Genomic DNA, 19412 nt, shown 5'->3' on the forward strand with positions numbered 1-19412 from the left:
CGTGCATTATTTTGATATATTTTTAAGTTATAACGATTTAGTGCTTAAGTATATTTTATACTTCATTTACATATACTAGGATAGCAATCGTATACTTTAATTATAATACTTTAAGGTCGAATAAACGTCTAAATTCTTAAAATTGGTTGTTTATATTTATTACCTATATCCATAGCCTAAATCGTAATTCCTGTACCTAAGTACCTCTACCTATACCGAAAGGAATGGTCATTAATTTGTACAGCTCTGCTACAGATACATTGCTACCACTAAGGACTACGTTGGGACGCCTCGTAAAAGTGTCTCGTTTTCTCCCGTATCCTTTCAAACCGAAATGCAGGAGCGTTTACTACTGCTATTATTAGGAGGAATTATAGTGGGCGGGAAATTTGAAATCCAAAGACTGCAATTTTATGAAAAAAATTATGTATACGAAAATATAGATGGTTATTAATGTGACTGTCACTTGACATTGGCAAAATGGTCATAAGACCGAGAAGCCATCGCAAAAACAAAAAAAAAATGTGACTGTCAGTGTCAGTCACAACTAGAGACGGCCCAAGGAGTAACGTGCGTCGGCCATTCGGACTGGATTCGACATTCACTCAGTCAGTTGTACATTTTTATATGTTGAATCTATAAAGAATTCGGCTCCCCGCCCATAGCGAGTGGTGCAATCATCTCTTCTCTATCTCTAATATTATAAAGAGGAAAACTTTGTTTGTTTGTTTGGTTGTAATGAATAGGCTCAAAAACTACTAGACCGATTTTAAAAATTCTTTCACTATTCGAAAGCTACATTATCCACGAGTAACATAGACTATATTTTATATAATGTATATTTGATAAATAGATTTTGAGGCGGTACAAAGTTTGCCGGGTCTGCTAGTAAACATATAAATGATAAACATTGATGTAATATTTATCACCTTAACGTAGTATTTAAACGTTTTTAATTATATCGTGAAAAACGTTTTATAAACCTCTTAGTATTGGTATAGGCGTTTTGAACGTAAAAAAGATAAATATGAATTAAACAAAAAGATTGATAAATCAGGTTCGATCTGATACGTTTTTATACGGATGCGGGTCTGTTCAGCCTGTCCAGACCCCATCTCTAGGTCAGTGTCACAGCTGTCAGTGACGATTTTGGTGACGTTTCATCGCTTGGAGTCGACTGTACTGAGTACTGTCGAAGTACAACTTCGGTACATAAATATATTACGTAGCAGTTAAAAATATTCCGAGCCGGTGAATAATTGCTGTCAACTACAAATAAAACTTTAAGACTTCAGATTGATCAGTGAAAGTGCCACTACTGTTATAGGAAACGGTTCTTTTTAAGACTTCCTACATTCAAGAAGATGGCCTACAAAGTAAGTACTCATATAACTCATAGTACCCATAATTTGGAGTAATCGAAGGGCGGCGCCAGATGACGTCAGGGTGAAGTAATTAGGGCGATGGGCGGGAACTACAGCCTTGACCAGACAATGCAGAAAAAATATACCATTGAGTAATAAAAAAAACATTTTGATTTAACACTGCTACCAAATGCGTGTCATTGGCGCCGTTGATAAATTCATGGGAAAATAATATTCATTATTTGTAATACTTGTTATGTTAATGTAAACGTATTGTGCTATATAAATATACCAGTTTATGTATCTTTCTATTTATAGTAGAAGCATTACATTTAATTATCCTATTTATCACATAAAGAATTGAACCAAGTTAAGAAATATAAAATATATGAAAAGAGTAAACAGAAGAGGATGTAATGAACTAAATACAGAAGTATTGTCACAGACTTACATTTACTTTCTATATGAATATTATAAGTACATGATTCCTAGACCACAGTGACTAATGTTCCAACATTTGTAAGACAATTTTTACATGTATTATATTGATATACTTCATCTTTTATAACTTTAAAGAAATCAAATCTCATAATTACATTTAATTATAATTTTTAAATTATACATAAATTCCTTAGCGTGAACCTACTGTGGTGGGAGTGCCCAACTTCAATGCTGCGGAAGATGCAGCGACCCTCCGTGGAGCCATGAAGGGCTTCGGCACGGACGAGCAGACCATCATTGACATCCTGACCACTCGCTCCAACATCCAGCGGCAGGCCATTGCTGAGGCTTTCACTCATGAGTATGGGAGGGTAAGTTTCCTAAATATATAATTTATATGGAACTGGACCCTGATTTTAGGAATCTAGGTGACCATTTATTAATCTCAGTGACCCTTTATTAATTTATTAGAGAAATATAAATGCCTATTGGATTCACAATATTAGGGCTTTTATAGTATTTCCTTTCAGAAAATTATCTATAAACAGGACAATTTATGAAACATGAGAAAGATTCAATAAAAAAATAATTTGTATAATTAGATGTTTAAATTTCTATTATGGATACTTGTAAAAGAAGAGGAGCGAATGTAATTTAAAAAATATATTCATATAGATAACTTTAGTTAAGTCATAGACGACATTTCAATTTTTTTGTTTTGAGCAGTCATCATCTCAAGGTAGATAACTTGCTAGTTCAACAGGGAAGTGAGTCATGTTATGGCATGATAATGCTGCTACACAATATTTATGAATACACAACCATGGTAATTATGCTCTGTAATGGTTTATTACTCATCCATCATGCTACATAGTGGAACCTTGATAAAAACTCAAATGGATTTTTCTCTAAAAGGTCTTGGTAGAGAATATTGTAGTCTTGTTTTAAACTTTAAGTTGTTGTAGTAACTAAGTAAAATATTTCATGTTACATAGTATTTATCTTGTGACATTTGTTCAAACATTGACATAACCTTTCTGATTTATATGACCAAGTTTATCATAGTGAATCTTAACAGATATATTATAATATGTGCTATATGTGAATAATTATAATTATATTATTTATTTTATAAATCGTCATTTCATTATTCTTTAATCATATAGAAATTATATGACAACCCGCGTGGCGGAGCGGTCACCATATCGGTCTGACGCGCAGAGGGTCCCGGGTTCGAACCCCGGCCAGACAGAAATCTGAATGATGAATTTAGATTTCTGGGTCTGGGTGTTTGTGTATTTGTCTCTGTGTGTGTCCATGGCACCCACGATACAGGGAATCCTAGTGTGGGGCTGTGAGTGTAGAAAGCGTTAAAGCTTTATATATTGTTATTATATACATATAAGTTGGAAGTACCTATATCATTGTGTTTATAATCCAAAATATAATTTTAATTTACCATTGACCACCAAAGGGTTTGAGAGTCAGCAAACTACTATAAATAAATATCTAAATATGAGATCATATAAAAAAGTGAAAAAAACAGTGTTTGAATACAAGTCCATTCAAATGTTTGCATAGCCACGTCTTACAAACCACAACACAGTAACTTTACACTGTTATAGTTCGCGCCTATCTGCTAGTCCGCTATGAATTTGTTGCGAGCAGAGGTAGTCATACAATTTGCTAGCTATTCAGAGCAGATTAGCAGTTTTACGCAGACTAAATAAGACAAACAGATGTGGCCTTTAACGGTAACAAAGTGTCGTACCACCTTTCTTCTAACAGGACATAATCGAAGACCTGAAGTCGGAGCTGGGCGGCCACTTCGAGGACGTGATAGTGGCGCTGATGCGTCCGCCCGCGGAGTACCTGTGCAAGGAGCTGCACCACTGCATGGAGGGGCTCGGCACCGACGAACACGTGCTGGTCGAGATCCTCTGCACGCGCACCAAGCCCGAGATCGCGGAGATTGTGGAGACTTATGAGAGATGTGAGTTTAGCTTATGTAAAAACATTTACCAATTATTGCTATCCTAGGGATACTGCAGTAGAGCCAATAAATAGTGGCTTTGTTAACTCTTCATGTTAAAGAACGTGATTTATAGTTGGGTCTACAATAATTTACTATTCATGGTTACTATTAACAATTTCTGTTCTTAATTATTGCGTAACAGTAAAAATGCAAGAAAAGTATAAAAAAATGTGATTTAAATTACTTGTATTTAACAAATACGCCGGGCCGACGAGAAGTCTAAAACCACCGGTTACTCATGAATTCTATTTAAATTGTTTAAATTATAAAAAGTCGGTATGGTTTCAAAATTCTGTTTATTATTTGTATTTGTATTTCTTACACACAGTGTACAACCGGCCGCTGGCCGAGCACATGTGCTCGGAGACGTCGGGCGACTTCCGCCGCCTGCTCACACTCATCGTAACCGTACGTTACTTATGCACATCACTATTTTGTCACACATTTTCATCACACTTGTATTTTATACTTAAAATGTAAACCAAGTATAGTACTCGCCAAACTAATAGTCCGCTCTGAAGTTGTTGCGAGCAGGTGTAGTCGTACAATTTGCTATGGCGACGCGATTCATTTCTATATTTAGAGCGGACTAGCAGTTTTACGGGGACTATATCTTATTTCTTAAAAGTTAAGTTTAACATTTTGAATTTTACAACTAAATTAAAATATTAAATATCGAAAGAAATAATTTACTCATTCACTAAAAAACAGTTGAAACTTAACAGTTTTGTGTGCATCGTAGAATTCATTTGTAACTAATTATAACAAATAAGAGGAATGCTTTTGCTGTTTATTTTCTTAGCATATTAATAATTTACAAATACAATCAGAGATAACCCGATTTGAAGACTAATTTATTATAAAGATTAGTATGCATCTTAATCAAGTTCAAATAATAATAATATTAATATTTGTTGAGTGTGTGAGCCTTGTGGATAATGGTGTAACTGTTTACATTAACTAACATAATTTACACATAATATTCTGAAAAATCTTAAAATTTTAATCACAAATAATTAATTAAAAGAAGCCAAATGAACTCAAACATAATGTGACTGTTGTATCACTATGAAAAGATTTACCTTAATTACAAACAACAATAAATACAGACTAATTATTTCAATGCTTTATCTGCTTATTAAATAAAATAAAGCACAGCAAACCTTTACTTTCGCTTGTGCTAAAGATCTTATGGCCTTGGATGAGTTCAACATGTCCTCTAGTAGACTATTTGTATCCACATTTTTATATTTTTTATTAACACATTTTTTGGAGTTATCGATTGTATTTTAATAACCTAAATATGTCAATTTTAAATTATATACAACATAGTATTTTAAATTCATATTTTTGTAGTTCAGTAAAGCTATGTAATGTAAACCTTAAGAGAAAAGAAAGACTATTTTACTGTAAAATAACTAGGATTTCAACAAACCCGGGTATTATAAGGACTATAGTTGAATTCCTCCAAGCGTTGCAAAGAGCATGGTTACCCTGGTTGAGTGTAGTCTGCCCATCAGGGGGCTCGGGATGAAGAGGCTGGCGGGGACCACGCCCGGGCGGTGGAGGCCGCGCAACAACTGTACGACGCTGGAGAGGCCAAGTGGGGTACCGACGAGGAGATATTCAATAAGGTAATATTATGAAACAGGTAATGAATATTGTCTATATATGGTACTCAGTGACGATATACCAGGTATAACTCCTCTCACTCTGAGAGAGGACCCGTGTTCATCAGTGGCATGGTAAAGGGTTGATGTCAATACAAATTGGCTGTGTATAATAGAACTAAAATTGTCTGTAGATCAACTTGACAATATTCGAACTCAAACTTGTGTATACAGCTGTTTCAGTTTAATTAAAATAATTATGTGTCGAGTCACTTTGTTATTATAGACTAAACAAAATAAAATTTAAAAGAGTACTTATACCTACTACAAATATGTAGTGCATTTGAATGGCTCACCTGGAATATCACTTGGAATCAAAGAGAATTCCAGGATTTCGTACAATTGTCTAAAAGCAACGCAGTAAGCGTTTTGTAGTTGCCAGAAATCCAACATAACCTAATATTGGGCTTTAAAAGATTTTTCCTGTAAACAAATAAACATACAAATGGTATGTTGACTGTTTAGATTCTGGCCCACGAGAGCTTTACCCAGCTGCGTCTGATCTTCGAGGAGTACAAGAACATCTCTGGCCGCACCATCGAGCAAGCTATCAAGGCAGAGATCGGCGGCGAGCTGGCCGACGCGCTCTCCGCCATCGGTATGTATTATAATACTCCGGAACTACTACAATACTAAAGTTGTTAGTTCCGTAAAACATAGTAATGACATTTACGTCGAATTTAATTTAAATCTAGTGTTAAATCCACTTTCAATTTAAATTTATTATATGTTGAAATTAAAATTTTACGCTATTTATTTCAATTTACAACCAAATACTGAAAATGTATGATGCATGCATTTTTTATTGATTATTATTAATTGCATTATAATTAATTAGCAGAAAAATAAACCAGGAATATAAAAATATATAGGAATATAAAATATAAAAGTTTAGGTATTACACACGCGAACATAAAATTCTTTTCATTATAAAGCATTACTCAGAGGAAACATTTAAGTGAGATCGACATGGTAACGAGAGGCGGTATTATCAATTGCGTTCACTTGTCGCGATTCTTTGTCTCGCAGGAAACCGCCAATTGACCTACGTTGCTTTTTACAAACTGTTTTTTGATACAAGTTATGAAGCAATGACTTGTAATTGAACGTATTTTTTAATGTCTTCTTTTATCTCATTTCTATTGCCTAATGTAAAAATATGTCATAAATTTATTCATTATACAGGGTGAATTTTTCAAATAGGCCTACAGGGCTAAATCCGAAACTATAAGGATTAGCGACAAATGCTGAAAGGAGTTACGAGGCCGATTTTTTTAAAAGCTAAAACTGCATCATTCGTTTTTTTAAAATATCTTTTTTCTTAGACGGGAATCGAACGAGTTCATTTTGAAAAAAAAAATACACTCTTTGTTTTACCATTACCTGATAGTGTCGCTTATAAGGTTCAAATTCTGGGAAGTAATGATAAATGAGAAACTGAAGGAAAAGCCTCGATTTTATATTTTTTATAATTACCGAAAATACTAATATATTATGTAGTCGTATTCAGTATTACTTGAATTTATTAAATATAAAAATGTAATTAGGATTATTGTATTTACACCTACACTGGGGCTTATAAAAAGTACATAGTATCATCAAGTTAATTGGGGGATAACATTGACATGTGCCAACTCCCGTGGGCCGCTTCTAACCATTGTATTCCAGTGGAGTGCGTGCAGAACCCAGCGGCGTGGTTCGCGACACGACTCCGCGCGGCCATGCAGGGGCTCGGCACCGACGACCGCACGCTCATCCGCATCGTGGTCAGCCGCTCCGAGGCCGACCTCGCCGCCGTCAAGCGGGAGTACGAGCGGCTTTACGATAAGACGCTGGAAAGCGAGATCAGGGTATGTAGCTAGTAACCTCCCCGTACGTCTTGCAGTGGAGTGCGTGGAGAACGCCCCGGCGTGGTTCGCTCAGAGGCTCCGCGCGGCCATGCAGGGCGCCGGCACGGACGACGCGGCCATAGTGCGCATCGTCGCCACGCGCGCGGAGATCGACCTCGGCGACATCAAGCGCGAGTACGAGCGCATCTACGACAAGACGCTCCGCAGCGAGCTGGAGGTTAGTGGGTGTGCTCGCTAGCAGGTGGTACCCGTGGTGTAACGTTGGTCCGCTTAGATTTGTGTACCGTGAGTAGAGGAGACTCATTTTAGGAAAATAGTTAATTTTAACACGTCCTGTAGATTTTTCTTATTTTTTCTATTTTTATTTTTTAAGGTTCGTCTTATATTTATATTTGATGATTATACTGAAAGATTTGATGATCCATAATGAAATTACAATACACAATAGAAACTAAATTGTGGCCTATTTATCCATGAAAATAAAATTGCAAACGAAACAAACTATTTTTAATATAATAAATCTAATTAGACACCTTATTTTATGCATCCATTCAAATTGAATACTTTATTACGTTATAAAGCATTATTTTAGTTATAACATTGAAATTAATTTTATTTTGATTGACATTAAATTCTTTATCCATTATTATCAGTATGTCAAATGAAGCACTAACCACACAGAAGCGACGTAAGGCGCTCTAACTCAACGCAAAATATACAAAGATGACATGACATAGTTACCTATCTATACACCATTACCGCTTTTATATATTGTATGAAACTAGGCCAGGGAAGGCTTACATCCGCGCCTCACGTCACTTCTGTTTGGTTCGCATTAATAATCTCATATTTGCACTTACAACTTATAAAGTAATCATAATTTTAGTATGCTGATTATAAATTTATTAAGGCTTCACAAATACCACGGCATACTTGCATAGCACGTCACACAGGCATGAAGTTCAAGCTTTTTCTCTATGCATTACACAGCATGGAAATAGCTTCAAAACTAAAATTTTGCTTGGGGACTCTGTACAAAGTATTTACGAATAAAAAAAATATATTATTATTAATTGGTGTGTTAGTTGGTGTTCAATAGATAGCTATTTCTATGTTGTAGTAATGTTATTTTTATTAATCACATCTCTCATGCAACTTGTCCGGTGTCGGGATTTGAACAGGAGGTGAGGTTACTTGTTCTTATTTATCTTTATTTATTTATAATATTACAGTATGTTTGAAAAAATTGTTTGTTTTTGGGACGGGGTGAGATAATTAATGAATTTATTGAAATGTCAATGTGGCTATTTATCAATATTCGAAAGTATGTTTTATTTAATGTAAGATGTCTCTAATTATAAGTGTTATGATGCTTCAATCAAAATATTTATTTTAAATTTTGGGATGGGGAGAAATAATTAATGAATTTACTGAAATGTTAATGTTGCTATTATCAAAATGTGAACGAATATTTTTCTAATGTCTCTAATTATAAGCGTTACAATGCTTTAATCAAAATATTTATTTATTTTAAATATGACATGTATCGTATTACAATTCTATTCTATCGCATTGTTCGGTGAATAACACACGATAAGCTATGCAATGCTTCACAATACTAATGTTGCCGCGTTTGTCCGCCGCATGCTATTCGCCCCCGGGTAACGCTGTGTTCGCGGCCGGCAGCAGGGCGAGACCTCCGGAGACTACAAGCGCGCGCTCGTGGCGCTGCTCGGGCCCGCGTAGGAGCCCCCGGAGCACCCGCGAGGCCGGAGCCCCCGGAGCCTGCACCCTCGGAGCCCGCCGCCCCGCACCGAGCTTCGTCCGTCGTGAGCAGCTTATGAATGTTAGCTATAAGTTGAATGTCTACTGTATGCCTGTTTCATTTTGTTGTGATGGTTTTTGATAAATGTATTAGTTTGAATGTAGGGCCCTGTTTAAGGACAACGAATCTACTTATCATTATCTCAGTGTGGATGACATGTATGTCCGTTTAACTGATTTGTCGTCAATTAATGGGGCGTCATCCTACTTAAATTCAATCTCGAATATTATTATTACATTTATAGGCTAAATATTAGCGAATTGAATCTGTACAAGACATTCACACAGCTTACAGGCATCTATTTACACTTTGTGTATTATTTTGTGCGATTTCTTTAAATTCTGTTTTAATAAAACAAAAGTCCTATTAATAAAAACAATTCCTACACAGCATTGGCTGCAAACAGTGCCTTTTGAGAAGAATCTTTATTCAATTTTATTGTCTATTAAAATTGTATATTTATATGATAATTATAACTTGATAAATGATTATAAAACTATTTATTAGGACACAGTTCTAAAAGAGTATTTTGCATTCCAATTATATTTTTCCCAGATTATTAGATTTCATGTGTGCTTGTGTCAGAGTATTTTATTAAGCTTTAACTTGTATTTATTACAATTTATTTTTATTAAATGGTAGAAAAACAATGATGTTTTAATTGATTTATTCCTTGGCCCAATACTGTAATATTTTTGTGTAATAATAACAGACCATTCCCTTCCCTATTTATAAATAAAACCAATAAAAACATTGTCACTCTGCATGAGAAAATATATTCAGATTTTTTCTAATACGCCTTAAGAAATTAACTTCAATAAAATAATCCAAAATATGCGAACAACAGTATTTATTCAGATATGTTTTCCGTTTCATACATAATATTCACAAAGTAAACACTGGCAACATTGGCGAGAAATAAATATGTACACGGTGCCGCCGCCGGTCATTGCACTTCATACAATTAAACTAAATATATCTAAAGCGACGAAAATTGAAAAATACAACTAATAAATTTTATACATGTTTCATAATATAAAGAAAATCACTTAAAAAGAGGAACATAATAAGCTCTAAGGCAATAGCTAAGTCTAATCGAGCTACAAAGTCGAGTGCTAAGCATTTTACAACGTAATAAGGGACATCAAACTGCTCTAAATTTTGATCATGCAAATATAAGTGATAGAAAAAGAATGATTTCTTGCAATTGGATATTTAAACGTTTAGTAATTTTGTTTTGAAATTGTCTATTAGTAACAAGCTCTATGAACCGTCCGTCAGGCCAGTGGTAAAGTCATAAACTGTAAAGAATCTACTATGTAATATAAATTTACAATTTAAGATTTAAATACTAGTAATGAGAATAAATTGTGCAATTTCTTCTAATCTCTCTCGATTTACGCACGATAAATACATACATACTCTTTTTTTAATATTGTTTTAAATAGCAAATTTGAAAAACTAAACTCTGCTTATGATAATGTAACATTTTTTTTAAATATATATTCGTGTTTATTTTGATTATTTCATTTTAGTGTTTCAAAGAACAAACTCGGAGCTTCTTATTTACCGCTAAAGTAATCTAAACAATCTGAGATACGTTTTACTTTATTGCTACGACGATATACTGACGATTATTTTAACATTATTCAAAGAACTCGAATGCCTGCCTCTATCACAAGACGTAGACACAAGCTCTTAAATATCATATCACTAAACGAACTGGTTAAATACAATATATATATATAAATAAATCATCTCAACGCTTGCTTCCGATACTATTTGTGCTTCGTGTGCAAGTTAATTTGTTTTTAAGAGAAATAATATAAAGGGATAAACAAACGTGTCAAGCATAATTCGGGTTGATTATCCATCCCATATCGCAAGCAAGCGTCCGGTCACACGAAATGGCAGTTAGTCCGAACACCACACGGACGCGAAGTCGCTCTAAATTAACTAATTCATCGACAACACACTACTCGCAAACACCTACCTCATGCATTGCGTGATACATATTCGCGAAACTAGAATAGAATTTCTTACTTACAAAATACATATCTAATATTAATTCTGCAATCAGTTTTCTAAGGGCACATTTAGATCATAACGGTTTACGAAGAGAACGTTTTGAACGATTTTTACATTAAAATTTCTAATAACACGCTAGAGTCGATTAAAAAAGGAGGTTTGAAAAAGATTTACACAAAATTTAAGTTAAATAGGTTGACGTCAGAAGATGGAGGCGTAGATTTGTTTAGTAAAACGAGGAGAGAGTCGGCTTGCGGCCTGCTGACGCGGGGGTTCAGTCGTTGGGCGCGAAGAACTTGGCCTGTAGCTCCTCCAGCGGCATCACCTGCTCCGAGCCCAGCGCCGGCTGCTGCTCCGCCTTCGACTGTTCTCGCAGTTCTGTAACCACGTGTAAATTATTTATTCACTATAGCATATTACGATAGAAATAGAAAACGAACAACACTTGATGATACATACATGTATTACATAGCAACTGACATACAAAGCAACTGTCCCCCATATAAGATTATTCTGCAGTCAATCCCAGATAAGATTAGAATCCTATCTTAGGTCGGTCGGAGTAACTTAGAATGTCTCACATAAATATGTCACCCTTACTACACCTTACAAGCACTGCTTAACACTTGTTACGAGGCAAAATGCTCCGAAGGCACACCTACCCTTCGGAGTCGACCCTCAAAGAATTCTACCACCTTCAAATATCATGCTAATTAAAAAATATCTTATTATTGTACTAGAACGTAACAAGCTAGTGTGGGTTTGTAATGTTTGATAATACTGGAATTCTCGTAACATACCGTGCCAGTGTTGTAGCAGCGCGTTATAATAGTCGGCGCGGTCGTGCCGCTTGAGCTGCGTGAACACGTGCATGAGGCCGCGGTAGTCGTACTCCAGCCCCGAGTACCGCTCGCCGAACAGCTTCAGGCTGATGGCGATGGAGCGCAGGTAGAGCAGCTCGGCGTCGCGGTGCATGTGCATGTGGTAGTTGTAGAGCGACGCGAGGTGGCCCACGCTCAGCCCCACCTCGTAGTCCTCAGCGCCGAGGAGTTCCTCCTTTATCGCTATCGCTTTCAGGTGCATCATCTCGGCGTCCTGCGATGATGTTATATAGAATTTAGTGTAAAACTACCTTCTGTTCGAAAATTATTTCACATTGAATTTAGATGTACATTTTAGGGCAAGGAAAGTTAAAATAAACTGGCTTCCCTAGTACAAAAAAAAAACTTTATATGTTCTCTGACTATGGGTTAAATGATATATAAGGTTTAGCACATTACCACATTTTACATATGCTTTATTTTTATCTTCTTTATATATTAAATTCAAATATATTTTACATAACAGCAATAAAACATGCAAAAAATAGTAAACGGTCACTAGTCATTACTGACAACATCTATATTAAACTCCAGATAAGATTGAAGCAGGCTTGAGATCCTATCCTACGTCGCTTCACCTAAGTAGAGTTCTGCCACTTAAATGGCACTTAACGACATTATTAAATTTGACACTTAAAGTTTTCTGAGCGAAATAATAGAGCGAAAGGGGGATGAGGGATGGGGGTATACCTGGAACTTCTGCATGCTCTGGTAGAGGCGGCCGAGGTTCCCGTAGTGCTTGGCGGTCTGCACGTTCTTCTCGCCGAACGCCATCATGGACAGCGCCAGCGCCGCCTTGTGCAGCGCCTCCGACTCCTCCAGCAGGCTCGGCTCTGTTACAACGACCATTGCTATTTATTTATTTTTTTATAATATAGGAATACCAGACAAGCATGCAGTTCTGATGCAGACCGGGCTACTGCCACCCATGGACATCTATAATCACCCCCAGATAGGGTTAGATATTCCTACCTGAGGTCGGCCACAGATACGCCGCTACCCCTGAGAACTAAGCTTTAACTTTTCCGAGGCGTTTCTTCGAAAAAGTATGTCTCCCTTACCACACTCTTCAAAACGGAACACAGCTTTTATACTATTCATGTGTAATACGAAGTACATAGAACAGTGACAGTCCAAAGGTCTAAATTTCTGTTAAAAACTTGGCTTCTCAGACAGAGGATCTAAGGTTTAAATCCCAGGCATGCTACTCTGATTTTTCATAAATTATGTGTGTTAGAAATGAACTATATAATTTGTTTAAACCGTAAGAAAACATGATGAAAAAAGACCGAACGGCTTAAACAAAAAAATCGAAGGTGTTTGAATTCTGTCAAATACACTGGTGGACTGCAGCTTAAATTCCTCTTTAGAAGTATGAAGGTAGGATTTCGATTATTTGCATGACAATTGATGCTCAGCGGTGTGTATTACCACTCATGTCCTGTCCGGCGGGCGTGTCGAGCGCGATCTCCTCCAGGATGAGGGCCTTGACGCGTTTCGCAGACGCCAGCAGCAGGTGGTCCGGCGGGACCAGGTTCTAAAGGAAAAAAACGATTTGTTTTTAAATAGTTCACAAGTTGAAAAACATAACATTTATGCATTGTGCATATAAGTATTATATTATTATGTAATCTTTAAAAAAATGAACTGTTACATAGTCCTAAAAAAGAGATTTAGTGTTTTATTTACATCACAAAACCTATTAAAGCAAGGAAAGTTTGAAAAATATTATGGAAGAATAGATATTTTACTAAATTTATATCCAATCTAGAATTTATTATTATTACACACATATAATAACGCTTGACTATATTAATCATACAGCTATCTGTATCAGCTGTATCAGCTATCGGTATAGGCAACCGGATAGCCTAGGTAGGTCATAGGCGGTAGACCAGGTCCTCCTGCCCGTGGCCACGTGCAGCTGGTGCGGAGCGGAGCTCCGGGGCCCGTTACCTCAATGATCCTGATGGCGCGCTCGGCGTGGTCGCGCGCCTTGTAGAAGCGGCCGGAGGAGTACTCCAGCACGTACAGCGCGTAGGCCAGGTCCTCCTGCGCCGTGGCCACGTGCAGGCTGCTGCGACCGAACACGCGACGCAGTGTCGATAGGGCCTCCTGAAAAACGGAACAAACATATTTATTGAATAAAAAATAAAGTCTCCAAAAAGCCAATAATGTAAATATTTTCGCAGCTGATCGTGTCATAAGACAGCATCGTTCATAAGTGTTATTTTTTATTTAAGAACATATTTCAAAGTTGCCGTTGGTACCAGCCCGGTACCGACAAACTATGTGTACTATATCACATGTATGATTATATCAGCTGTTTATGTTGGCGTATGTGTCCCTTATCGAAGTGCATGGCAGTGTTCTATATGGGTAACGCTTAACCATGCATGTAACCACTTGCTTGTGTGTCTGTCTGCGTGTGTCCTGTACGTACCTCATACACGGCGACGCTGTGCGTGATGGAGTCGATGTTGAGCAGGTAGAAGCCGTAGTCGAGCAGCGCGGCGGCGTAGCGCGGGTGCTTGGGCCCGAAGGCGCGGCGGGCGAGCGCGACGGCCTGGCGCACCAGCAGCCCCGCGCCGCCGAACCGCCGCTTCACCACGCACGCCTTGCCGCACGCGCGGAGCACCTCGATCGTTATCCTGTTACAACGATACAAGTGTTATGCGTACGATATTACTGATAAAAATGAGAATATATATTCTTTTTAAGTTTGAAGTATCAAAGTACACAGTCAATTTAATAGTAATTGATCAATGTTTGCCATGAACATCTGTTACCAATTTCATATAGAACAGCTTCACCTGAGGTCATCACAGAGGTATTATAATAGCTCATGATCATGAGAGAGGACAACCACCTCATATTTAAGTTACCCAGCATCGACACTCTTCGACTAAAACGCAAAAGTGCTTCACGCTAAAAGTGGGTGTGACGGTGGTATTTCTAGCGTGGAGCAGTTTTTGTATTTCGATTAATGGATTTGACTGTCAGCTGACTTACATATTTAAGGGGACCATCGCAGTACTCAAGAATAGCAACCCAAGTCCTCGGACAGTAGTGACCACTTACCATCAGGTTGCATAGCAAACATCTATTACTTCAATATTAAATACCATAGATCATGGCCCTAATCACGTAATCGATACATTGTAGACTTACTTGGCGGGCGTGTCCGGTGTGAGCATAGCCAACGCCTGCATACTCCAGGCGTGCGCGGCGCTGTAGTCGCATCGCACAAAGAACAGCGCGCTGAACTCCTTGCACAGCCGCGCCAGCAGCGCCGACATACCCCACTCGCCCTCCGCTCGCACCCCGCCCGTCGTGATACCCCCCTCGCTACCGCTACCGCTAGCCAGCTGCACGCTACCCGCCTCGGTCTCAACACTACCGGCATCTGCACACCCGCTACCCGCGTCCCCTTCCACACTACCGATCTCTGCGTGCACCCGACCTATCTCCCCCCTCACGCCCGCCTCCCCCCTCGCGTCCTGCCCCCGGTCCTCTTCAGTCTCGTCGCCGGAGCCGTCAGTCTCACTGTCAGCATCGGTATCGGTGGCCGCGTCTTGTCTACCACTCGTGCTTGCATCCGTTTTGTCAACGTCGGACTTGGAGGCCTCGTCTGGCTCTTCGCTGGGGGGTTTTTCCAATCTGTAATTAATAATATTGAAAAAATATTTAATGATTACAATTTATCAAACCATAAATAACCAGTCAGTTTGTGTGAACGAATAAAATTTACATAGTAAAAATGATGTACATGAATTCTGTGTCATTATCTACACATGTAAATAAAATCGGAGTATCTGTTTTTAATATTGAAATAACCGTTTTTTACTACATGCATATGGATTGCATTTTTAACGCGGGTACTTAACTACTGTAACTTATTTAACTACTAGTAAAATACTATAATTATGCTCACGGATGAAACCAAAGTTCCCGTTGCTTGATTTATTCATGAATTATACTATACTAACTAGGACCAGATCTGTTGTGATCAATATTAATATTATTCACTCATTCTTGTCCCATGGCTGAGCTTAGAAGGAGAAGGAATGTCTCTTATACAACTAACCTGTATGTTGTGTGTCAAGTTTTAACTATTTTTAGCACAATCAAGAAACAAAAACAGCAATTGACAATTTTCTTATAGTTACATAAATACCTACAAAATTTATTAAAATTCAACTTTAAAATTTGCTATTAAATTAAAAAGAATTCTTATGAACATATTACACTCCGCGAGACAAGAACTTTATCCCTAGACGTAGGAGCAATGTTATACTACACCAACCTGTCACAATAAGCATGCGTATCGTCTCCAGTCTGCAGCGCGGCGTCCCGCGACTTGGCCGCGGCGATGATCCCGCTGGGCAGGCGGGCGGGCGCGCCCTCCTTCAGCCCGAGCAGCCGCAGCGCCAGCGAGTACGTCTCCGCCGCCGCCGGGAAGCAGCAGTACGCCGACTGGGTGTTCAGCAACCTGATGTGTGCACGAGGGTTTAGACAAGGGACCAGTGGGAGTTGCGTGTGAATATGATGGGTGCACGAATAGCGTAATAAATGTAACGTATTTACGGGACAGCCAATAAATCCGGATATTATATTGTTGGAGGGTTGTCGAATAAAAATCAAGAATGGGTATAAAAGGCGGTGCGAGCACGACGGTCGGGCATTATTATTCAAGACTTTGTGCGGAGCGGACCTCTTGTCAATTTTCATTAGGAATCTATTTTTGTTGAATCTTTGATTGTTATTGTTTTAATTACATAATTCATATGAAATATAGTTTAGGTTATTTACCACGTGTATTTTTTTTAAATAAAAACCGCTTCTGATAGCTAATATCAGAAGTGGGATAGAACACTACTCACTTTAAACGATTGTTTATTCTTGTATGAGTGTCCGTAAAGCACAAAGTTGCGATTAATTATCATTGGTAAGATCTTTTTGTGTTGTTGTGCTTCTTTGTGTCAAGGTGTTTCGAAGCAGGTAGAAAATGGGTCGATCTCGATCTCGCGAACGACGTCATACCTCCGGCACCCGCCGCTCACGCAGCAAGCGTTCTGCGACCTATCGTTCAAGCAGTTCCAACAGGGGGTACACCCCTCCGGTAACAGGACGACATCTTACTCGTAGTCCTAGCCGTAGCCGAAGTCGTGAACGTCATGGTAGACGTCACATGCGCCGTGACCGCCGTTATCACAGTCGCAGCAGCCGCGATCGTAGCTGGAGTCGTGACTACAGTCGGAGTCGTAGCCGCGACCATTATCGCCGTGATCGCAGCCGGCGGAACGACAATCGTGAGTTTAGTGGTCGCGAATCGTGGCACACTATTATGTCTCGTCTTCAGGCTTTGGAGTCACAGGCGCTTGCTCCACATTTACCAGACCAATTAGCCTCTGCTGAGCCGTCCTACGCGAACGGAACTGAACAGATTGTCGAAGCGATTCAATCCTTGAAATCGGTAAGTACGCATAGCTACTATGTGTCAAATTTTGACCCTAACATACACGACGTGGATTCGTGGTTTGAAGAAGTTGATAGGGCCAAGGTTGCAAATCGGTGGGATGCACGCGAGTGTCTTGCTCGCGTCGGTAAGTGCTTGAAAGGTGACGCAAGGTCGTGGTTGGACGAGTGGGTCACCAATGACCGCTCGAGCAAACATTTTGTATGAGGTAATGTCTACAAATTCTAACAGTTTTCTTACTTATGTGGAATATGCGCGCAGGACATTACTTCGATTGTTAAGGGTCTTAGTGATGACTTGGTTACTGACATTGTGTTGCGAGGGGTTATGGATCCTCAGGTTAAAGCAGCGGCTATAAACGCAAATTAATCTCGTAGGTTACTTGGCTACTTCCTGGAAACCAGTAAATTAAGATGCACGTGTCATGCGCTGTCCGTTTGCGCAACATAGTAGCAGCAAAATGTCAGTTACCAAGCAATGGACTCAGGTATCTGGGATTAGTGCAAAATGTCATTTATGTGGTGAGTTAGGACACAAGCAGTTGCAGTGTCCTAACAAGCCGAAACCTGCCACCGCCGGGTCCGCATCCGAGGCGGTTCCGAAATTGACCACCGCTAAGATCGATCGCTCTATTCCTTGTGCCTATCGTAAAAAACTAGGCCATCACATACGTGATTGCTTAGCAAAGCAGCGTTTGAATTCAGTTCCAGGTGGTGACTGATTGTAATGTCTTAAAATCCACCCAAAATAAAAAAAAAGAGACTTGTTACCGCGTGTGGCAAGATGGTGGATTTACCTACAGGATTTTAATTTCACCATTCTTTACCGAAAGGGCACCATGGTGCCACACGCGGTAACAAGTCTCTTTTTTTTTATTTTGGGTGGATTTTAAGACATTACAATCAGTCACCACCTGGAACTGAATTCAAACGCTGAAACCTATGTAATTTTAACAATATAAAACGCCCACGTAATTGGGTTTATATTTCTCAAGCAGGTAAAGAGGAGACTCAAACTATAATTTGATCATTTGAACAAGGTGAATTGGACGCGTCAAGGTATGAAAAACATAATGACATATTGTATTACCGGTATTCACGGATTGGTGTAGAGCCGAGGCTCCTTTGCTACATACCGAATCGTTTGAGCCTCCTCCGTATCTTTTATGGTGAGCATAGCCATATAGGCAGATAAGGTAGTGAACCTAATTTTAAGGTATTTTTGGTTACCTAGTCTTAGGAAGTTTGTTCCTTCTAAGTATTTAACATGTATCGCCCACAAGCATATACCTAAAGCACCTTTACAGCTTATCACATCAATGGACAGGTTTGAAGTCTCCTTTGAAACCTTACATGTAGATGTCCTAGGGTTTCTTCCAGTGTCTAAGGGTTACGGGTTTGTTTTGCTTGTGATGGATGCATTTACAAAATATTGTTTGCTGACATCCTTATGTCGCCAAGATGTTGATGAATTGAAACTACTGTTCTGTACACCTAAGTTAGTTGTGTCAGATAGAGTACGTCTGTTCAAATCGATGGGCTTCACTTCGTGGATGAAGATCCTTGGTGTACAGCTTTATTACATTACTTCTGAAATGGATCAAGCAAACGGGCAGGTGGAACGCTACATCCGTACAGTCCTGAACATGCTTCGCATCGCTGTAAACCATCGAAAGGCTAAGCGGGCCGAAGAATTGTTTCAATTACAACTCATTATAAACTTGATGAAGCAGAAAACTACGCAGACTTGTGCTTTGAACCTCTTGACTGGCCCTGTAATCCGAAGTTTGGTGCGAGATGTCGCATTGAATTCAACTACAAGCAACCGGGAAGCGAGACG

At 38.7% G+C, this 19412-nt stretch overlaps 2 protein-coding genes across 8 annotated transcripts in view; one reads left to right on the forward strand and one right to left on the reverse strand.

Annotated features, from left to right (window-relative positions):
* The first annotated feature begins 1330 nt into the window (after positions 1-1330).
* On the forward strand, positions 1331-9835 carry AnxB10 (Annexin B10). 7 transcript variants are annotated; one of them, XM_073093536.1, is made up of 9 exons: positions 1331-1376; positions 2000-2176; positions 3594-3798; positions 4169-4248; positions 5361-5474; positions 5976-6108; positions 7179-7364; positions 7396-7577; positions 9047-9835. In XM_073093536.1, the coding sequence occupies exons 1-9, from the start codon at positions 1365-1367 to the stop codon at positions 9104-9106; spliced, it is 1149 nt and encodes a 382-aa protein (XP_072949637.1). In that variant the 5' UTR covers positions 1331-1364; the 3' UTR covers positions 9107-9835. The 7 variants fall into 7 exon arrangements, with proteins under 7 accessions (XP_072949637.1, XP_072949633.1, XP_072949631.1 ...); XM_073093532.1 differs by lacking the exon at positions 7396-7577 and having other exon boundaries at positions 5349-5474; positions 7179-7360; positions 9050-9835; XM_073093530.1 differs by lacking the exon at positions 7179-7364 and having other exon boundaries at positions 5349-5474.
* Positions 9836-10018: 183 nt separating this feature from the next.
* Positions 10019-19412, reverse strand: part of Pat1 (Protein interacting with APP tail-1) — a 71005-nt gene continuing 61611 nt past the window's right edge. The window contains exons 5-12 of the mRNA XM_073093527.1: positions 16401-16586; positions 15266-15754; positions 14538-14745; positions 14051-14209; positions 13526-13631; positions 12785-12927; positions 12014-12308; positions 10019-11591 (exon numbers count right to left, since the gene is read on the reverse strand). Of these exons, the coding sequence (XP_072949628.1) occupies positions 11488-11591; positions 12014-12308; positions 12785-12927; positions 13526-13631; positions 14051-14209; positions 14538-14745; positions 15266-15754; positions 16401-16586 (1690 nt within the window). The 3' untranslated portion in view covers positions 10019-11487. The remainder of the gene's footprint in view (positions 11592-12013; positions 12309-12784; positions 12928-13525; positions 13632-14050; positions 14210-14537; positions 14746-15265; positions 15755-16400; positions 16587-19412) is intronic.

This window comes from Epargyreus clarus, unplaced genomic scaffold, assembly GCF_041222505.1.
Source record: "Epargyreus clarus isolate Ecla_fem2 unplaced genomic scaffold, WU_Ecla_fem_2.2 ptg000004l, whole genome shotgun sequence".
NCBI lineage: Eukaryota > Metazoa > Arthropoda > Insecta > Lepidoptera > Hesperiidae > Epargyreus > Epargyreus clarus.